At 43.2% G+C, this 22,337-nt stretch overlaps 1 protein-coding gene across 6 annotated transcripts in view; it reads left to right on the top strand.

Annotated features, from left to right (window-relative positions):
• PDZD2 (PDZ domain containing 2) overlaps positions 1-21,674 on the top strand; it is a 356,418-nt gene extending 334,744 nt beyond the window's left edge. For all 6 annotated transcript variants that reach the window (XM_057496082.1, XM_036926632.2, XM_036926631.2 and 3 more), the window contains 2 exons: positions 1,160-1,309; positions 18,856-21,674. In XM_057496082.1, the coding sequence (XP_057352065.1) occupies positions 1,160-1,309; positions 18,856-19,022 (317 nt within the window). In that variant the 3' untranslated portion in view covers positions 19,023-21,674. The remainder of the gene's footprint in view (positions 1-1,159; positions 1,310-18,855) is intronic.
• Positions 21,675-22,337: the final 663 nt, after the last annotated feature.

The raw sequence follows: 22,337 nt of genomic DNA, 5'->3' as shown, positions 1-22,337 counted from the left end.
CACCCTAGCAGCCCCTGGGGAGCTTTGAAAGTCCTGACTCCCAGGCCCTTCCCCAGCTCAGTTCAGTTAGAAACTCTGAGGGGTGGGCTGGGGTGGGGCCGGCATCAGTATCTTTTTAAGGTTCCCAGGTGATTCCAGTGTGTAGCCAGAGTTGAGAGCCTCTGGAATGGGCTGTTTCCTGTTTAACAGCAAATAAAATCACTATTACAAAGTCATGGGGCTCCCATTGTTCGTAAATTTCCTTCAGACCAGGTGTGGCCTTCTTTGAATATAAAGGCCAGTCCCTGTGGCTTAAAGGCAGTGATGCTGGTCTGGCTCAGCCCTAAGTGGGCAGTTTGATCTGTTGTGGTCCTTCCCTGACTCCCAGGCAACTAAGTGCACCTTTCCACTCAACTCTCTCAGCATCCTTCACCAATACAGCATGTAAGTAAGGGAAATAAAAGGCAAGTTTACAATCCCTGTTCAGACACCGAAGGTGGGCCTTACACAGGCTCTGCAAACTAGCAGGCAGTGTAGGCCCAGCTCAGTGCTGTGGTACAGGCGTCACCCACAGCAGAGAGAAGAGATGGCACTGAAGGCTGCCACTGTGTGACTTGAGTGGGCAGCCAGAGGCAGGGCCACCCCTCACAGGTGAACTTGGCATGTGTGGCAGAAGGGGAAGGGGAAGAGGCTCCATGGGGCCAGACTGTGCTGAAGGGGAGGAGACTGGAGCAAGGAGCTGTGGCCAAGGTCCCCACAGAGGCTTGGAAAGGAATCAGGAAACGGCAGAGTGACCAGTCTCACCAGGCATCTGGGTCTCAGGTCTTCAATACCTGACTGTGACCTCTGCTACCATTGGCAGCCAGGGATGGCAAGAAATCGAACTTGGTTCTGCCAGTATGACATCAGTCCTCACTGGGACGTGCACCAATAGGGGCTTGACTAGCAGTGTAGCTTCTGGGGCTTCCTGGTTGGCCATAAAAGCGATGTCCACACTTGCAGAAAGTGCTGAGGAGAGAGCAAGGGGTACAGAGACAGCAGGATCAAGGCCAGGAGGGCAGCTCCGAATTTGGGAGGTAACCCTAACTCTGGCCTCAGCTGTTATCAGGGCTCCCAGGTACATGGGACATTTGGGGGGACTGGACATGAGGTGATGAGGACCCTGTCCTTACTTTTACAGATGCCTTGGCTGCCAAGAAAAGTGCAGCTGCACACGACGCTCTGTGTGTTGAAGTGCTGAAGACTTCGGCTGGGCTGGGATTGAGTCTGGATGGAGGAAAATCATCTATGTCTGGAGATGGGCCTCTGTTCATTAAGAGAGTGTACAAAGGTAACATCCTAGAAAACCCAGCCCTGTGTTCTTTCTGTGTATATCAGTGCCTTCCATTTGGAAATGAAAAATAGTTTTTAATGCTTTGTGACATATGGGGTTTACAGTGCATCAGCCCTATTGTGTTTCACACATACTAACTCATGTCATCTACATAACAATCCTATTAGATAAGTACTGTTATTATCCTGGTTTTACCAAAGGAGAAGCTGAGCACGGGGGAGTTCTGCAAGCCCCTAAGGTTGTACAGATGTAAGTGGCAGAACCAGGCTTGAAAGCAGGCAGTCTGGTCCAGAATCTGCCCCTAACCTGTACTGTATCCCAAACTCCACATTTCTTTCTCTGTGTTCTTAATATTCAATATGCTATTGATGTAAACATACCAAGCTAAAAAATGCCATCACAGCTGTAATCAGGGGTACTTAAACATCATCCAAGACTGCAGTCACTTAAAATTGCAAATACTAGACTGCAAGAAAGTAAGATGTAGGTTAGATTAAAGATGGTGGCATGAGAGATGAGACAGAGGCTTTCTCCTAAAACTGCATATAATACGAAAATATAATTAATACAACTAATCCTGAGAGAGCAACAAGAAAGAGGACTGAACCAGACTGCATATACCTGGAGAAAAGAGCAGACCTCACGGGACAGGGTAACATTCCAGAGCTGTGGCCCAGCTGGACCCGAGCCCCTCCCCCACCCCAGCTCACCGGCAGGAGGAAGAGAAACAGAGCAGGGAGGGAGTGGAGGCCTGGGACTGCTGAACACCTAACTCTGGAGATATGCTCTGGGAGCACAAACCTACACTTCATGGTGCTTGCATGATACTCTCGTGATTACGGGGTTGGAAAGCTAAGATAGGCAGAATTCCTGGGAGAGACTGAGATTCTAGCCGCTGGTGGAAAGCAGGGATCCATATCCGGGTGCTCTGGGACAAAAGCTTACACCTGTGTGCTCGGCCCACTGGTTCAGGCAGTGGAGACAGGCACAGCAGCTGGGAAGCGGGGAACAGCTCTTTCCTCCCCCTAGGCACCAATACCACTCCCCTGCGACCCCCAACATTGCTTCAGGGGCTGAGCAGCTCCAGAGAGTAGAGCTTCTGGACACTAGAGGGCGCCATATACAAATCTGAAATGCCAAAGGAACCTGGTTCAGAGTAAAATTAATATAACCCCTGAGAAAGATGACATGGACCTCATGGCTCTTCCTGAAAGGGAGTTCAAAATAAAAATGATTAACATGCTCATGGAGGTATAGAAAGATATTCAAGAACTCAGTAATGAATTCCGGTTGGAGATCCAATCATTGAAGAGCACAATGGAGGGTATTAAAAGCAGATCAGATATGGTGGAGGAGATGATAAATGAAATAGAAACTAGAGAAGAGGAATACAAAGAAGCTGAGGCAAAGAGAGAAAAAAGGATCTCTAAGAATGAAAGAATATTGAGAGAAATGTGTGACCAATCCAAATGGAACAATATTCACATTATAGGGATACCAGAAGAAGAAGAGAGAGAGAAAGGGATAGAAAGTTTCTTTGAGGAGGTAGTTGCTGAGAACTTCCCCAATCTGGGGAAAGTAATAGTCTCTGAGGCCATGGAGATCCACAGATCTCCCAACACAAGGTGAAAGGAAAGGAGCGACACACAGCAGTAATTCACCGGAGAATTCCACTTTATTGGGGAAAGGTGCTGGGTTATATAGGAAGGGGCATGGGGTGATTGTGGTGTTACTTCTACGGGGCAGGTGGCTATTGGCTAGGTGCTGGGAGTGGGAGTGGGGAGAGAGGTGATTGGTCTTTAGGTGGCGCCGTCGGGAACCGAGGACCCAGAAGAGAAGCCGGAGGTTCGCCATCTTACTGGTGGGGGCCCTTCATTCCCCCCTTTCTCCTCTATGGGGTTGTGGACGTTGCTTTCTTTCTGACTGCTTCCTGTTGAATGGGGGCGGAGAAGGGAGTGAGGGCTTGAGGATTGGGGGGAAAGGGTTGATAGGACTCCCCACAGTAAGGACGAGTAGATGTGGACTTCTTCAGGTTGGAAATCAATGAAGGTTCCCTGTAACCATAGGTCGAGGACTTGTTGATTCCAATGGTGCCAAGAGGATACAGGTGCCAGAAGCCAGGCGTCTGCAGCCATTGTTTCCAGGAACAGTTTCCAGCGGAGAGAGGGGTCCATCTCAGCGTGTGGTGAGGAGGTTACGTGAGGGTGAGGGATCTTCTGTGGCCAGAAGCTGATAGTTCCTGAGTAAAAGCTGGTTGAAAGTTTGATTAGAGATTTTTCTGACTTGGGATTTGATGAACTTTATTATACAGGGTAAGAAGAGACAGGCGAGAAGAATGATTATTATAGGGCCTGCAATGGGCCAGAGCCAGGTAAGGAGGGGGTTTGTTAGTACTGAAGAGAATGGGTTGGAATTGGAAGCAGAGTAGAGGCTGGAGGCAAGGTCGGTGAGTCTGGTAATGTCAGTTTCTACAATGCCGGATTCGTTGATGTAATAGCAGCACTCTTCCCGAAGGAAGACGCAGGTGCCGCCCTTCTCGGCTGTAAGCAGATCTAAGGCCTGCCAGTTTTGAAGGGTGACTTAAGCTAGCGAAGTGACCTGTCTTTGGAGAGAGGCTAGGGAATCGGCAGTGGATGTCAGGGCTCTTTCAAGTTTGTCGTTGAGATTTCTAATTGCCCATAGAGAGTGACTCAAGGCTCTTCTCGAAAACCCTGCACCAATGGCTGAGGTGGTCAAAGAGATACCGACCATGATGGGAAGGAAAGCAGCCCTTTTTGTGCGCGAGGGCAAGGGAGGTTGGAGCTCAAGGAATTCTGCCATGTTGTAAAGTGTAAGCTGTGGGATTAGGGTGATGAGAATACAGGGTATATTGGAGTTGAGAGGCAGTGAGTTGAAAAGACTGCCATTACACCAAAAGAAGTGTCCCAGTTGAGTGAAAATCTTAGAGCCAGAGGTAGGGGTGTAGATAGAGAGGCAGTGAAGTGCGCTGGAGGGGGGTAGAGCTGGGCCTACACAGTGGTGGATGGTGAGATTATCTGCATATTCTGGTTCCCATAGGGGTATGTCTGCCAGGGGGCGGAGGGGTTGTCCTTCTGCATGGAAGGAGTAGTTGGAAATATTAAGGGGCACGGCGGCCAGCAATGGGCGCTGTAGTGATGCGCACAAGAAACAATTGGCGGTGTTGAGGGTGTGGTTGAGAAAGATGGTGGTGTCTTGAATAAGCTGTAACTAAGAGTAGGAGGAATAAGAAGATGAAGAAGTGCCGTCAAGAGTTTGGATAATGACTTTTTCGGAATGTCCAATATCTGATGCAACTTGAGAGATCTGGGAGTAAGAGGGAACATACTCTCGAGAGATATGAAGGGTACCGTGGGGGGTCAAGGACTCTTCATAGTAAACTGAGGCTGTGACCCCGGCGGCCCATCGAGAGTCTCAGGGATCTGGGATTGATAAGGAGAATGAGCTGTTGGGATATTTCATGAAACGGTTGAGGAGTAATACTGTGGGTACCGGGAGTTACCCATGTAGTGAATGATGCAAGACCAGTAGGGACATCTCCGTAGGTGTCTTGCCATCGCCTGCAACAGGCTTGTCTTTGGTCATAGAGGAAGCAGAGGTAGGGAGAATAAAGGTAGCTGCTAGTGAACACTTCAGTGGAGGGAGGAAAGTGGAGGTATAAAGGCTCAGAGCAGCCTTTCAGAGGGCAGTCTGATGTGGCAATGAGGGCAGTAACTTTTGTTTGATGCTGTGTGTAAGTCTGTCTTACTTTGAATCGCCGTACAAAGGAGGCTGGGGTGGCGGGGAAGAGAATAGGAATGAGGAGAAAAAGCAAGAGAGAGCGAGGGAGCAGTAAAGGAGGAAAAAGTCATGATTCGGGTATGGATGGCAAAGGGGGTGAACGGGATTTTGGAGGAAAGAGGACAGTAAGGTCAGGAGTCTGGAGGGAGGGAAAGTCTGTAAACTTTTGTAGGTTAAGAGATCTTTTAGGTGATGTGGGGACAGAATGGTAAGGGGCGCCCCGAATGTCAGTTTATGAGCTTCCTTCTGCAAGAGCTGTCCAGCGGCTAATGCCCATAGGCAGGGGGCTCATCCCCGAACTGTGGGGTCTAATTGCTTGGAAAGATAAGCTACTGGGGCAAAGGATGGGCCATAATATTGGCCTAGGACTCGTAGAGCTTGACTGGACTTCTCATGAATGTATAATGAGAAGGGCTTTGACAAATCAGGAAGATGGAGAGCTGGGGCTTCCATAAGGGCTCAACAGAGCTTAATGAAGGAGTGTCGGGGTGAGGAGGATAATGGTTCTTCAGGGGGGCCCTTGCTGAGGTCGTATAGGGGTCTTGCCAACAGGGAGAAGTTAGGGATCCACGCTCTAAAATACTTAGCCAGGCCTAGAAAGGAAAGGATTTCTGTCTTAGTTTTGGAAACGGGCAGGTCAGAGAGGAGCTGTTTTCTGTCTAAGGTAATGGACTTTCTTTGTTGAGATAGAAGAAATCGGAGGTAAGTGACAGAAGGGGAAGAGATTTGAGCTTTGACAGGGGATACCCGGTAACCTCTGGAAGCTAGAAGGTTAAGTAGGGAGGCAGTGTCAAGTTGAGACTGTTCCCACGAGGGACTGCAGAGTAGAAGATTGTCCACGTATTGTAATAAGGTGGACTCGGAAGCTTTGTGGCAAAACTGTCCAAGTGAGTTGTTCAGAATGTCTTCTGTATGGGTCCGTCCAGGTGAAGGCGAAGAAATCTTGGGAGGAGAGGTCCAGAGGGATAGAAAAAAATGCGTCCTTGAGATCTAGGACTCAGAAGTGGGAGGCTGAGGCAGGGATCCGCGATAAAAGGGTGTATGGATTTGGAACTAAGGGATGGATAGGGACGATGGCCATGTTGATGAGGCGAAGGTCTTGGATGAGGCGGAAAGATCCGTTGGTTTTTTTAACAGCTAATATGGGGATATTAAATGGGCAGTGAGTGGGTCTGAGGTAATTTTTGTTTAAGAGATTTTGGATGATGGGTTGGAGGTCTATGAGGGCTGAAGTGGTTAGGGGGTATTGGGCCTGACAGATATACTGAGAGGGGTCACATAGTTTGATAGAGGCAGGAGGACATAGAGCCATGGAGGGGCTTGTAATGTCCCAAACTTTGGGATTTACAGGGTGTATGAGGGCGAAACTGGAGCTTTCATTGGGCAGAGGGGGGTCGTCGGCTGTGAGGGCCATTAGAAAGGGAGTACTGGGGGCTGTGGGAGTGGATATAGTTATGGAAACATGGAGGAGAGTAAGGATGTCCCATCCTAGGAAAGGGATGGGACACTGGGGCATAACCAGGAAGGAGTGGGAGAAAGGTATGGGATTGTCCTGGGTTGTGCATAAAGGGGGGGGGGGGGTTTAATGGGAAAAATCTGTTTACGTCCTACCCTGACTGTAGGAGTAATGGCAGGCATGGTAGGGCCCCCGGTATTCCTGCAAGACTGAGAAGGTGGCTCTTGTATCTAGGAGGAAGGAGATGGGGCGACCGTCTATTACTGAAGTAACCCTGGGCTCCTGTTTGGTGATGGAAATGGTCGGGCGAGAAGCTCCCGGGCCCCGTCAATCTTCTTCTGCCAGCCCCACTATGGAGGGCTTAGGATGGGGGTTGTTCGTCCAGCCTCCCCTTCGGGTGGCTGGGCAATCAGACCCCCAGTGGCCCTTTCTGTGGCATCTGGGGCATGGGGTGGTAGGAGATCTGGGGGAGGGGCATGCCCTTGACCAATGTCCTTCTTGTCCGCACTTGAAACAAGTTCCTGGTGGGGGCTTGTTTGTAGAAGGGCGCCCAGGTTGTGGTTTTATCAGCTGGGCCAACATTTGGAAATTGGCCTGATCAGCTTTTTGTTTACGGCATTCCTTCTCCTCTTCCCCGTTATGGAAGACTTTAAAGGCCACTGTTAAGATCTCAGTCTGTGGGGTAGCGGGGCCCTGTTCTAACTTTTTGAGTTTAGCTTTAATGTCGGGGTAGCTTTGAGCTAGGAAGTATGTCATAAGGACATGTCTCCCGTCAGGCGTTTCTGGGTCCAGGCTGGTAACTGTAATAGGGCTTGAGTGAGTCTGTCTAAGAACTCGGAGGGAGCTTTTGAAAACTGATTATTTACGAGCTGTTTTTTTCAGACTTGCTATTAAGCAGCTGGCGAAGATATCTTGAGAGCGGAGACCCACGGCGGTGTTACAATCTCAGTGTGGGTCTTGTTCGGGGACAGCGGTGGGGCCAGGGGGGTAGGTGGGGTCAGTCTTGTGGGTTTAGGTGGCGTGCATTTGGGCGAAGTCTCAAACTCATCTATGCTCTTCAGGAAGGAGGGTATTGGCCAGGAGCATGAAGATGTCATGATGTTATGTGTGAGGCTGTATGACTGGAGGGTCTATTGAAACTCTCTGATATATGTTGTGGGATCAGTGGAAAAGGAACTTAGGCGTTTCTCAAGTTGGGCTAAATCTCTTAAGGAGAAAGGGACGTGAACGCGCACGATGCCTTCGGATCCTGCTACCTCCCGGAGGGGGGCGATAATTTTGGGAGGCCCTCGGGACCAAGTCTGAGGAGGACTGAAGGGTTCTGGCTCAGTCTGTGGGGGAGAAACAGGTGATGGGGGCAAAGACAGAGGAGGCTCTTGGAACTTAGTGGGGGGCTGAAAGGCTCAGGCTTGATCTGCAGGGGGGTGAGGTGGGGGAGGAGATGGTGGTGGAGGAAGGGGGAGGGGCTGTTGTGGGAGAGGAGGGGGAAGGGAGTGAACGGGAGGCTTCTGCGGGGGAGACGGCCTGCAGGCTAGGAGAACTTGGGGGTAGGCGGGGGGAGGAGGAGGTGGAAAGCTTCAATATAGGGAATCTCCTTCCATTTTTTCAGGCGCTGACAGTAGTTAAAGAGATCATGAGTGATGTTAGGATCAAGAGTTCCCCCTGCGGGCCATTGGTTGTTGTTGTCTAGGGGGTATGTCGGCCAATCTTGGGAGCAGTATTTACGGAGAAGTTTTGGTTTTATATCAGGCGTCAGGGAGAGGGTGGCTAGATGCTTGAGCAGGCATTCAAGAGGTGAACTTTCAGGGAGGGATGAGGAGGCTCCCATGGCTAAAGGACAGAGAAGGAGACAAACAGGGGAAGACGACAGGAGACCCTCGGACTGGGAGCAGACCGCAAGGAGACAAAGGGCGTCCCCGATGATCCTTGGGGGTCTGCGGAAACTCGTATACGAGTCGGTTTCTTACGAAGTGTGGGTCGTCACCCAGACTTCTCTAAGAAGGCAGAGTGCCGGAGTCCGAGGTATCTAGTACTAGGAGTTTTCGGCGGACAGAACAGATTTCGGCAGGTAAAATGGAAGGAGTGGAAAAGGGAGCGTTCTCATCCACAAAGGAGTCACCTCGTTTATGGCTGTTGGAGGAAGGGCCTGAGGGTCCGCCGCAGCCGTGAAGGCCTAAGGCGGGGAGAGTTCCCTCCTCGTCCCTGAGCGTCAGGGCCTTGCTGGACGATCACGATCAATGGCGCTGCGATAGCTCGGGGAAGAGTGGCCCACTCTGGGGGAAAACTTACCTAAAGGCCAAAGAGGAGTGGTGAGTGTGAGGAGCCAGCGCCGGAAAAAGAGGACGAGGGCAAGCTGCTGCTGGTGTCGGGGGAAGACGGGGCCCAGTTGGGGTGTCCCATCTCCCGGGTTTCGGCACCAATGAAAGGAAAGGAGCGACACACAGCAGCAATTCACTGGAGAATCCCGCTTTATTAGGGAAAGGTGCTGGGTTATATAGGAAGGGGCAATGCTCCCTTTTCTACTCCTTCCTAGTTATGCCCCTTCCTATATAACCCAGCACTTTTCCCCAATAAAGCGGAATTCTCCGGTGAATTGCTGCTGTGTGTCGCTCCTTTCCTTTCACAAGGGACCCAAGGAAAACAACACCAAGACATATAGTAATATAATAATTAAAATGGCAAAGATCAAGGATAAGGACAGACTGTTAAAAGCAGCCAGAGAGAGAAGTAAGATCACATATAAAGGAAAGCCCATCAGGCTAACATCAGACTTCTCAGCAGAAACCTTACAGGCCAGAAGGGAGTGGCATGATGTGTTTAATGCAATGAAGCAGAAGGGCCTGGAACCAAGATTACTTTATCCAGCAAGATTATCATTTAAATTTAAAGGAAGGATTAAACAATTTCCAGATAAGCAAAAGTTGAGAGAATTTACCTCCCACAAACCATCTCTGCAGTCTATTTTGGAGGGACTGCTATAGATGGACATGTTCCTAAGGTTTAATAGCTGTCACCAGAGGTAATAAAACCACAGTAAAGAAAGTAGAACAGCTAATTACTAAGCACATGCAAAATTAAATTAACTACCCCCAAAGTCAAATCAAGGGATAGAGGAAGAACACAGAATATGATACCTAACAGATAAGGAATGGAGAGGGAAGAAAAGGGAGGAGAAAAAGAAAAGAACCCTTAGATTGTGTTTGTAATAGCATATTAAGTTAAGTTAGACTCTTACATAGTAAGGAAGTTAACCTTGAACCTTTGTTAACAATTAATCTAAAGTGTTCAATGGCAATAAGTACCTACCTACTGATAATCACCCTAAATGTAAATGGACTGAATGCACCAATCAAAAGACACAGAGTCACTGAATGGATAAAAAAACAAGACCATCTATATGCTGCCTACAAGAGACTCACTTTACACCCAAAGACATACACAGACTAAAAGTGAAGGGATGGAAAAAGATATTTCATGAAACTAATAGAAAAAAGCAGGAGTTGTAGTACTTATATCAGACAAAATAGACTTCAAAAAAAGAAAGTCACAAGAGACAAAGAAGGACGTTACATAATGATAAAGGGGTCAATCCAACAAGAAGATATTACCATTATAAATATCTATGCTCCCAACACAGGAGCACCTACATATGTGAAACAAATACTAACTGAATTAAAAGGGGAAATAGAATGCAATGCATTCATTCTAGGAGACTTCAACACTCCACTCACTCTGAAGGACAGATCAACCAGAGAGAAAATAAGTAAGGACACAGAGGCACAACACATTAGAACAGATGGACCTAAGCAATGATATCTACAAAACTCTACACCCAAAAGCAGCAGAATACACATTCTTCTCAAGTGCACATGGAACACTTTCAAGAATAGATCTTATACTAGGCCACAAAAAGAGCCTCAGTAAATTCAAAAAGATTGAAATTGTACCAACCAGTTTCTCAGACCACAAAGGTGTGAAACTAGAAATAAATTACACAAAGAAAATGAAAAATCGCCCAAACACATGGAGGCTTCACAACATACTCCTAAATAACCAATGGATGAATGACTAAATAAAAACAGAGATCAAGCAATATATGGAGATAAATGACAACAATAATTCAACACCGCAAAATCTGTGGGATACAGCCAAGGCTGTGCTAAGAGGAAAGTATACTGCAGTACAGGCCTACCTCAGGAAAGAACAATCCCATATAAGCAGTCTAAACTCACAATTAACAAAACTAGAAAAAGAAGAACAAATGAGGCCCAAAGTCAGTAGAAGGAGGGACATAATAAAGATTAGAGCATAAATAAATAAAATCGAGAAGAATAAACCAATAGAAAGAATCAATGAAAGCAGAGCTGGTTCTTTGAGAAAATAAACAAAATAGATAAACCCCTAGCCAGACTTATCAAGAAAAAAAGTCTACACACATACACAGAATCAGAAACGAGAAAGGAAAAATCACTACAGACACCACAGAAATACAAAGAATTATTAGAGAATACTATGAAAAATTATATGCTAACAAACTGGATAACCTAGAAGAAATGGACAACTTTCTAGAAAAATACAACCTTCCAAGACTAACCAAGGAAGAAACAAAAAATCTGAACAGACCAATTACTAGTAACGAAATTGAACTGGTAATCAAAAAACTACCTAAGAACAAAACTCCTGGACCAGATGGCTTCACTGCTGAATTTTATCAAACATTTAGTGAAGACTTAATACCCATCCTCCTTAAAGTTTTCCAAAGAGTAGAAGAAGAGGAAATATTTACAAACTCGTTCTATGAGGCCAGCATCACTCTAATACCAAAACCAGCAAAGACACCACAAAAAAAGAAAATTGCAGACCAATATCCCTGATGAACATAGATGCAAAAATACTCAACAAAATATTAGCAAACCAAATTCAAAAATACATCAAAAAGATCATCCATCATGATCAAGTAGGATTTATTCCAGCAATGCAAGGATGGTACAACATTCAAAACGCATCAACATCATCCACCACATCAACAAAAAAGAAGGACAAAACCACATGATAATCTCCATAGATGCTGAAGAAACATTTGACAAAATTCAACATCCATTAATGATAAAAACTCTCAACAAACTGGGTATAGAGGGCAAGTACATCAACATAATAAAGGTCATATATGACAAACCCGCAGCTAACATCATACTTAACAGCGAGAAGTTGAAAGCTTTTCCTTTAAGATAGGGAACAAGACAAGGATGACCACTTTCCCCACTCTATTCAACATAATACTGGAGGTCCTACCCACAGCAATCAGACAACACAAAGAAATAAAAGGCATCCAGACTGGCGAGGAAGAAGTTAAACTGTCCCTGTTTGCAGATGACATGATATTGTACATAAAAAACCCTAAAGAATCTACTCCAAAACTACTAGATCTAGTATCTGAATTCAGCAAAGTTGCAGGATACAGAATTAATATACAGAAATCTGTAGCATTCTTATACACTAACAATGAACTAGCAGAGAGAGAAATCAGGAAAACAATTCCATTCAGTTGCATCAAATAGAATAAAATACCTAGGAATAAACCTAACCAAGGAAGTGAAAGACCTATACTCTGAAAACTACAAGACACTCTTAAGAGATATTAAAGAAGATACCAATAAATGGAAACTCATCCCATGCTCATGGATAGGAAGAATTAATATCATCAAAATGGCCATCCTGCCTAAAGCAATCTATAGATTCAATACAATTCCTATCAAAATACCAACAGCATTCTTCAATGAACTAGAGAAAATCATTCTAAAATTCATATGGAACCACAAAAGACCTCAAATAGCCAAAGCAATTCTGAGAAGAATAAAGCTGGGGGCATTACGCACCCCATCTTCAAGCTCTACTATAAAGCCACAGTAATCAAGACAATTTGGTAGTGGCACAAGAATAGACCCATAGACCAGTGGAACAAACTGGAGAGCCCTGATATAAACCCAACCATATATGGTCAATTAATACATGATAAAGGAGCCATGGATATACAATGGGGAAATGACAGCCTCTTCAACAGCTGGTGTTGGTTGGCAAAACTGGACAGCTACATGCAAGAGAATGAAACTGGATTATTGTTTAACCCCATACACAAAAGTAAACTCGAAATGGATTAAAGACTTGAATTTAAGTCATGAAACCATAAAACTCTTAATAGACAACACAGGCAAACATCTCCTGAATATAAGCATGAGCAACTTCTTCCTGAACCCATCTCCTCGAGCAAGGGAAACAAAAGCAAAAATGAACTCATGGAACTACATCAAACTAAAAAGTTTCTCTACGGCAAAGGACACCATCAACAGAACAAAAAGGCATCCTACAGTATGGGAGAATATAGTTGTAAATGACATATATGACAAGGGGCTAACATCCAAAATATATAAAGAACTTAAACGCCTCAACACTCAAAAAGCAAATAACCCTATTAACAAATGGGCAGAGGATATGAAGAGACAGTTCTCCAAGGAAGAAATTCATATGGCCAACAGACACATGAAAAGTTGCTCCACATCACTAATCATCAGGGAAATGCAAATTAAAACCACAATGAGATATCACCTCACACCAGTAAGGATGGCCACCATCGAAAAGACTAAGAACAACAAATGCTGGTGAGGATGTGGAGAAAGGGGAACCCTCCCACACTGCTGGTGGGAATGTAAGCTAGTTCAACCATTGTGGAAAGCAATATGGAGGTTTCTCAAAAAACTAAAAATAGAAATACCATTTGACCCGGGAATCCCACTCCTTGGAATTTACCCAAGGAATACAACTTCTCAGATTCAAAAAGACATATGCACCCCTATGTTTATCACAGCACTTTTTAAAACAGCCAAGATATGGAAGCAACCTAAGTGTCCATCAGTAGATGAATGGATAAAGAAGATGTGGTACATATACACAATGGAATACTATTCGCCATAAGAAAGAAAAAAATCCTACCATTTGCAACAACATGGATGGAGCTAGAGGACATCATGCTCAGTGAAATAAGCCAGGCGGAGAAAGACAATTGCCAAATGATTTCCCTCATTTGTGGAGTATAACAATGAAGCAAAACTGAAGGAACACAATAGCAGCACACTCAGAGAGTCCAAGAATGAACTAGTGGTTACTAAAGGGGAGGGGCTTGGGAGGGTGGGTGGGGAGGGAGGCAGAAGGGGATTAAGGGGTATTATGTTTAGTACACATGGTGTGGGGGATCACAGGGAGAACAGTGTAGCACAGAGAAGGCACATAGTGGATCTGTGGCATCTTACTACAGTGATGGACAGTGACTGAATTGGGGTATGAGTGGGGACTTGATAATATGGGTAAATGTAGTAAACACATTGTTTTTTCATGTGAAACCTTCACAAGAGTATATATCAATCATACCTTAATTAAAAGAAAAAAAAAGTAAGATGGTAAATGTCATTGAAATAGTAGATATGAGGTCTCTTTATGAACTTGAATGATTCCTTTTATCATCTTGGACAGTCCTCAAAAATGTCTTCAGGTTCCTGAGTTTCAAAATATATTAACAATGTAATTATCCTAAGGATATCAGTATATATGTGTATATTATATGTGATACATATATATGTATATATAGTTATTATATAGTATGCATATACATTATATACATGTTGTAAGTGTGATTATATAATTATTCAAGTTCATGAAGAGATTATTTCAATGACATCTACTTCTCCCATCCTCCTTGCAATGTAGCATCCAAAACACATTTGCAGTTTGAGCATCTAAGAGAATATAAGTAGGTCAGCAAGCATTAAGGTCAATTCTTAGCCAAGGGTTGTTACTTTTTTAATGACCCTTTAGTCAGAAGCCTTGTGGTATATTTCTGCAATTACATAATAATTCAGAAGCCACCTCTCTACTCCTGGTACAGCATATTATTAGAAAATTATGTTTTCAATATAGAGCTTTACTTTAAAAAACAACCCCATGGATCCAAGTGGAAATGAAGCCTGAAGGAGCAAGCAGGGGCGGGAAATGCACAGCGAGTACTGGGAGTCAGCGTCCACCCAAGAGCAGAGGCTAAGCACCCCCTGAATTTGTGTGTGCCTGGAACCAGGCTTCTGCCAGTGACTGGGGTCAAAACAGCTCTGCCTTATAGCTTGTGGGACAGCCAGGAACAGGCTGCCTGATCACGATCCCACAGGCAGAGGACAGGCATATGCAGGATTCAGGCCTCTGCTGTGTGTGATGTCCAGAATCACGGTCTGAGGGCAGGGAGAAAACCCACACTTGTTAGCTTGACAGTAAGAGCACTCACAGAGCTCTCAAAGATTACAAAGTGCGTGAGGAAATCCACTGCATGAGAGGTAGCCAACAGACCCAATCAGTAAAGAGAAGAATCCATTCAAAAATAGGCAGGAATATTATCCATGAAACAAGACCAAAAAGAGCAGGCAGCTATGTTATAACAGACACAAAACCCTGTTTGTAAAAATGCAAATATATTTTTTAATTAATGAATTAATTTAGTATTAAAAAGTGTATTTAATCCTAATGAAGAGAGAATTTATCAAAATCAAGCTAGAAGCACCCATAAAAACTAAGCACAAGAGACTAGAGAAAAATGACAAAAGGGCGTTGAGAGAGGAGGAGGAAACATTGAAGAGCGCCAGAAGGAAAAAACAGAGAGAAAGCAAATATTTGGAGAAATCATGACTCAGAAATTTCTAGAATTAAAAAACAACAGTATTCAGACTGAAAATTATCATATGCAGAACAGGATGGATTTTATCAAAACTGAAACTTTGACATATCACAATAAATTTCAGAATATAAAGAACCATAAAGCAATCTACAAGGCCAACAGAGAAAAGGCACAGCTTGCTCACAAAGGCACTGCAATCAGACCGGCAGCGTGAATCCAGACGACAACAGAATAACACCTTCAGAGGACCTGCGGATCTGTATCTGTCGGCCTGAAACATCGCACCCAGCACAACTATGATTCAAGAGTAATCACAAAACAGGTATTTTAAGACACCCACAATGCCACCATCGTCAGTCACAGGCCAGCGCAGCCTCTGCAGGCCAGCAGCTCACAGCCCAAAGAGGTGTCCAAGGCCTGTGAGACAGAAACACCTGAAGCTAAAGTGGAAGCAGCAGCCAAGGAGGCCACTGAGGAGGTCAGGCCCAGGAATACCGTGGAATTTGCAGCACAGAAGTGGAGAAGTCCCAGGAGACAGAAGCATCCTCCAGATCGATTTCCAACAGAGTAAGAACGTCGCCTGGGTAACTTCTTGGACAACTTGGAGGCCTTTGTCTCTAGCTCTGGCTAGAAAACCATGAAACCTACTATATAACAAATGGATAGAGGAGGAAGAGAAAGAAGCACATACATGCTCCATGAACTAGCACTTTACATGCTCCTGTGTGCAAGCCTGGAGTTTTACTGTTGTGAAAAGACATTCAAGTGTTTCTGAATATTATTCAGCAGATCCCTCCCTTCCATCTTTTTGGAGACTAGTAAATCAGGTTTGTTTGCAACAGGCTTAGCTCTAACCAAAGATTTATCTTACCTTTACTTCACTCTTACAAATTTAATGGGCACAGGTTTTCTGTTTTCCTGTGCCTTTATACCGAGCACCAAAAGCAATACAGCAATACTCAATTTCTTCCATCAGGGTAAAACAAAGAAATAATCTTTGAATAATAATTAAATGTTATATGTCCCTAAAGATTTCTTAAAGGCCAGGGATTTTATCAATGAAAAAAGCAGTAAATAATTATTTATAACTTCCTGTGTGAAGCGGCAACCATCCAGATAAAGATTAGAACATTGTCATTACTATGTTAGGGCTGACTTTAAAATGTTTTTTTTCAACACTTTACCATGAATATCAATACCACAATAAGCCAAGAGGTATAAAGGTTGGAAATATAGGGATACAATTTGTCATTATTGGCAAATTTTATGTTCTGATTTTTTAAAATCTGAGAATAAAATATTAAGCCAATATAAGTATTTCACCAATCTTGCTGAATTCATAATCAACATTTAAAAATCAACAGAACTTCCTATATAGCATCAATAACCATTATTTCAAATTACTATAAGGATTAAACATAACATAGAAAGCACATATCATTAAAGAAAAAATGTTTAACTTTTATATGGCAAAAAAGTCATAAGCCAATATAAAAAATCTAAGTGACTGACGAGAAGATACTTGCAGTGTGTTCAACCAACAAAAAGCTAATGTCCAGAATAAAGAACTGTAATTCAAAAGAAAAATACAAAATAAAGACAAAAATTGGATAAGGGAAAAGAATAGAAAATCAACAGAAGTTAAATCAGTGGCTAAGAAATACAGGAAAAGTTCAGACTTTATGACTAAGAACCTTTTTTTTTTTTATTAGCTTGGTCATTAAATAAATCTCATGATGTGTTGGCAAGAATGTGGAAAGAGTAGAGCGCTCCTGCTGTCTGGTAGAAGTATCTATTTGTTCATGTCTTTGGGGAAAAATTTGGCAGTGCTTGCTAAAATGGGAGCTAGGCAACAGTTCCAATTTCTATCTGTAGCAGAATGATGGGTAAAACGTTTATAAAAATGGAAAACTCTATAGCAACTCAAGAAGCAAGCTGGATCTATGTACAGTAACCAAGATCAGCTCAGATAGAAACCTGAATGGTGGGGGAAAAAAGACCAAATGCAATACCAATTCATAGTAACAACTGTAAAGAGGCTGATTCTGTGAAACAAAAGCTACCCAAGACCTTTTCTGGAAAAAGCACTAAAGCTTTCTAAAGGACTTAGAAACAAACCTCAATAAATGGACAGAAGACATACCCTGATCAAATCAGTTAGGATTCTTTTTGGCCTCATGTTACAGAAAAACCCAAAACAGCAATGGTTTTAAACAAGAGAGAGAAATCCAGAAGCTGGCACACCCTTTGGTCTGCACAACACTGAATGGTTCATCAAGGACCTTCAGCTACTTCATCTCATCCAGTCCTTGTAACAACCTAGTGTGGTAGTAAGACAGATCCTAACATCACCATTTTCCAGATGAGAAAACTGAGGTTTAGAGAACCTTGTAGCTTGAAGTCACAGATGTGAGACCAAAGCCCAGTCTAATGGCTATTCCGTGCACTTTCCACTAACTCACAGCCTCCTGTTTTGATTGGTTGGAACCCACCATGAACTTAGAATCAAGTAGCTCAGAAACCTATGGGGCCTTTAGCCAATATTCCTAGAGCAGGACACCGGATGCATGTGCTGACCCAGTGTAACTGGTTATGTCCAACATCAGTGTTTCAGTACCTCCAAAATGAGTGTCTTGAGAAAACAATCACTGGGACCCAGTCTCTGCTCCCACCATAGAGCTGATGTTGGTGAGGGCTTATCCCTTTTCTAATGACAGTATCTGCCTCTATCATTAATAACATAACATGTTTTTTTTCCTTGAGTGGGTCGGATTTGAACTTTTCCCCCAGCTGTATTTTTCTCAGTGTTTATAATCCACTATAATTACACATGTATCAACATCAAAAATTAACAGTGATTTTCAGAAATTTAGGATGAAGTAGATACATCTGCTTAGAGATCTAACTCAGATTTCTGAGAAAATTATTTTCATACTTAGTAATTTTTCTCTCGCAGTGCCCTTTTTTCCATGATAAAAATGCCTCCACGGCCAATGTGCATTTCTTCTTCAATACAATAGTTTTAGGTATCTATATGCAGTAAATAGGAAAGGGCTCAAACTTGTGTTTTTTCAAAGCTCATAAACTTGCTGTAACGTACACAAAGCTGTGATGCAGAAATACGATTAAACTTTGTGGGTAAGTAATCAAGTAATCTCGTCACTGATTCTCAGAACTTGGATATATCAGTCTTAACAAACAGAAGTTGAACCTATTTTCCTTTACTTACTTAATGGTCTTTCAATTTTAGCTATTGCTTTCCTTTGCTCTCCTTTCTCTTTGTATTCTTATTGATTTGCAGTTGTTTATCTAGTCTAGATATGAACCCTTATTGACTAAATACATTGAAAATATCTTCCTCTAATCAGGTGCTTATGTTTTTTAGGGGGGAGGGAAGAGGTTACAGATTTGAATCATTTTATGTAGTTGAATTTCTTTTTACGGGTTTATGCTTTGTTTTATGTCTTATGAAATATTTCCCTAAGAATATCATTTAGAGATTTTTCTCATTTAAGTGTCTAGTGTCCTTGGACACTCAACAGTATAAAAATACCAAGCCATGATTCTGTATCCTCACAGGTGGTGCGGCTGAACAAGCTGGAACCATAGAAGCTGGAGATGAAATTCTTGCCATTAACGGAAAGCCCCTGGTTGGACTCATGCATTTCGATGCCTGGAATATTATGAAGTCTGTCCCAGAAGGGCCTGTGCAGTTAGTAATTAGAAAGCACAGGAATTCTTCATGAAACCAGCACTAGTAGTGACACTCAGCAGTGCTTGTTACCTTTTTTAACAAGAATCTTATTTTCTCAGTTCCCTTCTTTAACAAATCAGAATGACTTCTTTAAATGACGGTTACTGAAACAAGAAACACTGGCATAGGCAAGGACTATAAAAATCTCCAAGTTTTCACTTATACATGAAGTTGAGTTCTGGAAACCTTCCACCTGGATCACCAAGGCCTGGAAGGCTTATTTTGCCCCAGTGCCTGCCCGCTTCCTTTGAAACATTTAGACCTTTGCATCCTTCTTGCGACCTCTCCCAGCACACCCAGTCCTGGCAATTGGGGAGCTAACAAAGTCTGAGGGGCAACACAAAAGTCACAGCTAAAACAATGATAGTTTTATATAAAAATTTCATGAGTAAGCAACAGAATGCTTTTAGGCACATTCAGTGGAAGGACCTGTAGGGTCTACCTTACCCTGAAAAGAAAATGAGACTTAAAAAAATGGTTAGGCTGAGCTCAGGAATTGTCCAAAAATGAAAAAGCAAAATACAGAAAGTTTTATTTTTTAGTATAATGTGCAATATATGGATGCAGAGTTCAATTTGATGAGTTAATGATCACCATGAAATGCTGATCATGATCTGAAAGTGTAAGTCGTAAGGCTATTTTACAGAAATGCAGTTCCAATAGACTCTACTAAGTAGCCATGAACTTCACTGCTTAGACTAAGCAGGAAGTGCCAGCTATGAAAACACCTAGCCTGTAATTTGCAACTTGTCTTGAGTAAGCGCTTGAATTCAAGACTGGTCAACACAAGAGCAGGTAAAAATATCATTGTCACTGGGTTTCCATTTCTGTATTTTTTGCACTCCAACCCACTAATTTAAATTGTTAGAAATCAAGTATCTTTTTCATATCCTTGGAGTCATCAACATAGGCATTTTATTTACAATCGGAACAGAGGAACTAAACTCCTTCAGGGGACTTTTTATTTGGTCATTTTTCCCCCCTTTCCCAACAAGCTTAAGAAATGTAACATTTCTAATTGGATCTATTTTCCTGACCTGGATGTAATGACATAGCTCTGCAGTTACTGAAGGTTTTGCTGTCTTTATTTTCTTGTTTGCAAATTTTTTCTTTAGCCAAAAATGTTTCCTGGCAGAAGACTTGTGACTCACACTACTTGTGAATACTCATCCCGGCTGCTTGCTCTCCTTTCAAAGCACAAGCTTCCTCATAGTGGCTGCTGCCTTTCGAAGTGATGTTCCTTGTCACAAAATGCTTCTCTCCCCTTGTACTGTACCTTCTGTTCTTAAATTCCAAAGCTTCATTAGCTTCATTTACCAAAATGTAATAAGAAAACTGGAAATGAAGGTGAGTCACTTTCAAGGTAAAGGAGACTATGTAGTCACAATCCAAATCCTCAGGTGGCGCAGGCCGGCTCACTGAGGAGCACGAGTGAGCGCACGTGACTGTGTGCATGATGACACTAAGGCTTTCACATTGGAGACTTCTTTAAACACCCTTCAGCTTGGGTTTATGGCTTCAAGACCCAGAAGGACTCAGGGGCCATCATACCCACCCTAATCACGGAGGTGCTTGAGCATCATTTTACTTACCTTTGTGCATCATTTTTCTGAGTGACTAATCCCAGTAAACCTCTGTGGAGCTGGCCCAGAGAGGTCTCAGATGGGAACGAATATCTGACTGGTGTGAGCCCAGACTTCTCATATTTTTAGCAGCTTATACAAAAGAGAATGTAGTTCTGGAATAAGCTAGACAGATCTGATTAATTTAGCTTCTACATTTCACTACAGTTCCATATAGGATACTATAGGAAGTCAGTGCAAGGTGCATGCTAGATTGTTTTTTAAGTATCTCGGGTCAGTTTTATAGTTTCTGCTTTCCTGCCTAAATGACAGAAAGACTGAAGTCAACACTGAAAACTGTGTTTTGCCTCCACTCTTCCACCTGTGCCTACTGTTAAGAAATGCACAATCCTCTGCGAACAGACAGGACTCTCTAGAGCAGTGTGAAGCACCAGAATGGCCTTCTGAGAGTCCCTGATGCAAGGGTAGATCTCTGGCTGAATAAACTATGATAGAGTCATCAGCTGTTTCTAGTAGATCTTGCCAGAAGGGTTCCCTGGCCTCGGAATTTAAGGGAGGAAGCAAAGCTAAACTGTTTTTGACCCTACAATAGAAAGCTATTTATTTGTCTTCAGTGTTCAAGGCATGACTAGTATTTCTAATTAGTCTAATGAATTCCCACACTTCCTGAGTGAACACTAATGGTATTGTCCTACTAAAACTTTCATTGTTTTGGTTTTTTAACTGGTCAGTTCATCCACAATAAGCTATGAGGGTAAATATGTGTATAACATGTATATCGTAGTTGCAAGGATATACCGTGAAGGTTGAAGTAGGTTGGGTTTTGTTTCTGTGCTCCCATATGCATCTCACTTAATTTTATGGTTGACTTAATTGACACCACACCCCTTGTATACTACACATTATCCTTTATTTATGTAAAATAAAATGCCTTATATATTAAAGAGTAAGTGCAATAATATGAAATAGCCTGTACATTTTTTTAATGTCACCAAGTTATGTAAATCCACATCTCTGTAAACCTTTTTTAAGTAATTTTAAAATAAACACTCTGCTTACTACTTGGTTTTTGTTTTAGCTCTGCATCTATAGAATCACCTTTTAAAATATCAAGGTAAGAAATGTTTATTATCTCATTTATTACCTAAATAAGTGAGAGGTACAAGGACAACAGAACTAAAGTCAATGGCTCTTTTCCATGGTCACATTCAGAATGTGACACAATCCAAATCCCTTCTACCTCAGAAATCTTAAACGTCCCCCACTTCTGCAGCTTGCTGACCCTCTGGCTCTTACTCTTCTCCTCTACTTCTGATAATGTCAACAAGCCCTCTGGATCCCTTGACAATAGTCAGTTTTCTCCCCATCAGAAGCCCCGCCCTCTAATCCCCTGCTAGAGCACAGCAAGCCCTACCCAGCCCATGCTCAGCTCCCTCGCCCCAGCTAATACTGGATCCCCCAACTAGCCACCTTCTAGGTAAATTCAGTTTCCAACCTCAGTGGGACTCTCATGCTACTCAGTAACTGTTTATCAGTTTTTTGATTCTTCACAATGACTATGTTCTTCATTTTTCTCAAAACCTCTATCCACTCACCTCCTCCCCTGTCCCATACTTGCATGACCTAGGAATCCTACTTAAGGGAGTGAAATAAAAAGCATCTAGTTCACTTGGGCTCTTTTGGTGTTAAGATGCAGACACCAACCTAGACAGGGTGGCCCAAGA

Source organism: Manis pentadactyla, chromosome 2 (assembly GCF_030020395.1).
Source record: "Manis pentadactyla isolate mManPen7 chromosome 2, mManPen7.hap1, whole genome shotgun sequence".
In the NCBI taxonomy this organism is placed as follows: domain Eukaryota; kingdom Metazoa; phylum Chordata; class Mammalia; order Pholidota; family Manidae; genus Manis; species Manis pentadactyla.
The sequence above is the reverse complement of the archived record's forward strand: the minus strand, read 5'-3'. Positions and strand labels throughout refer to the sequence as shown.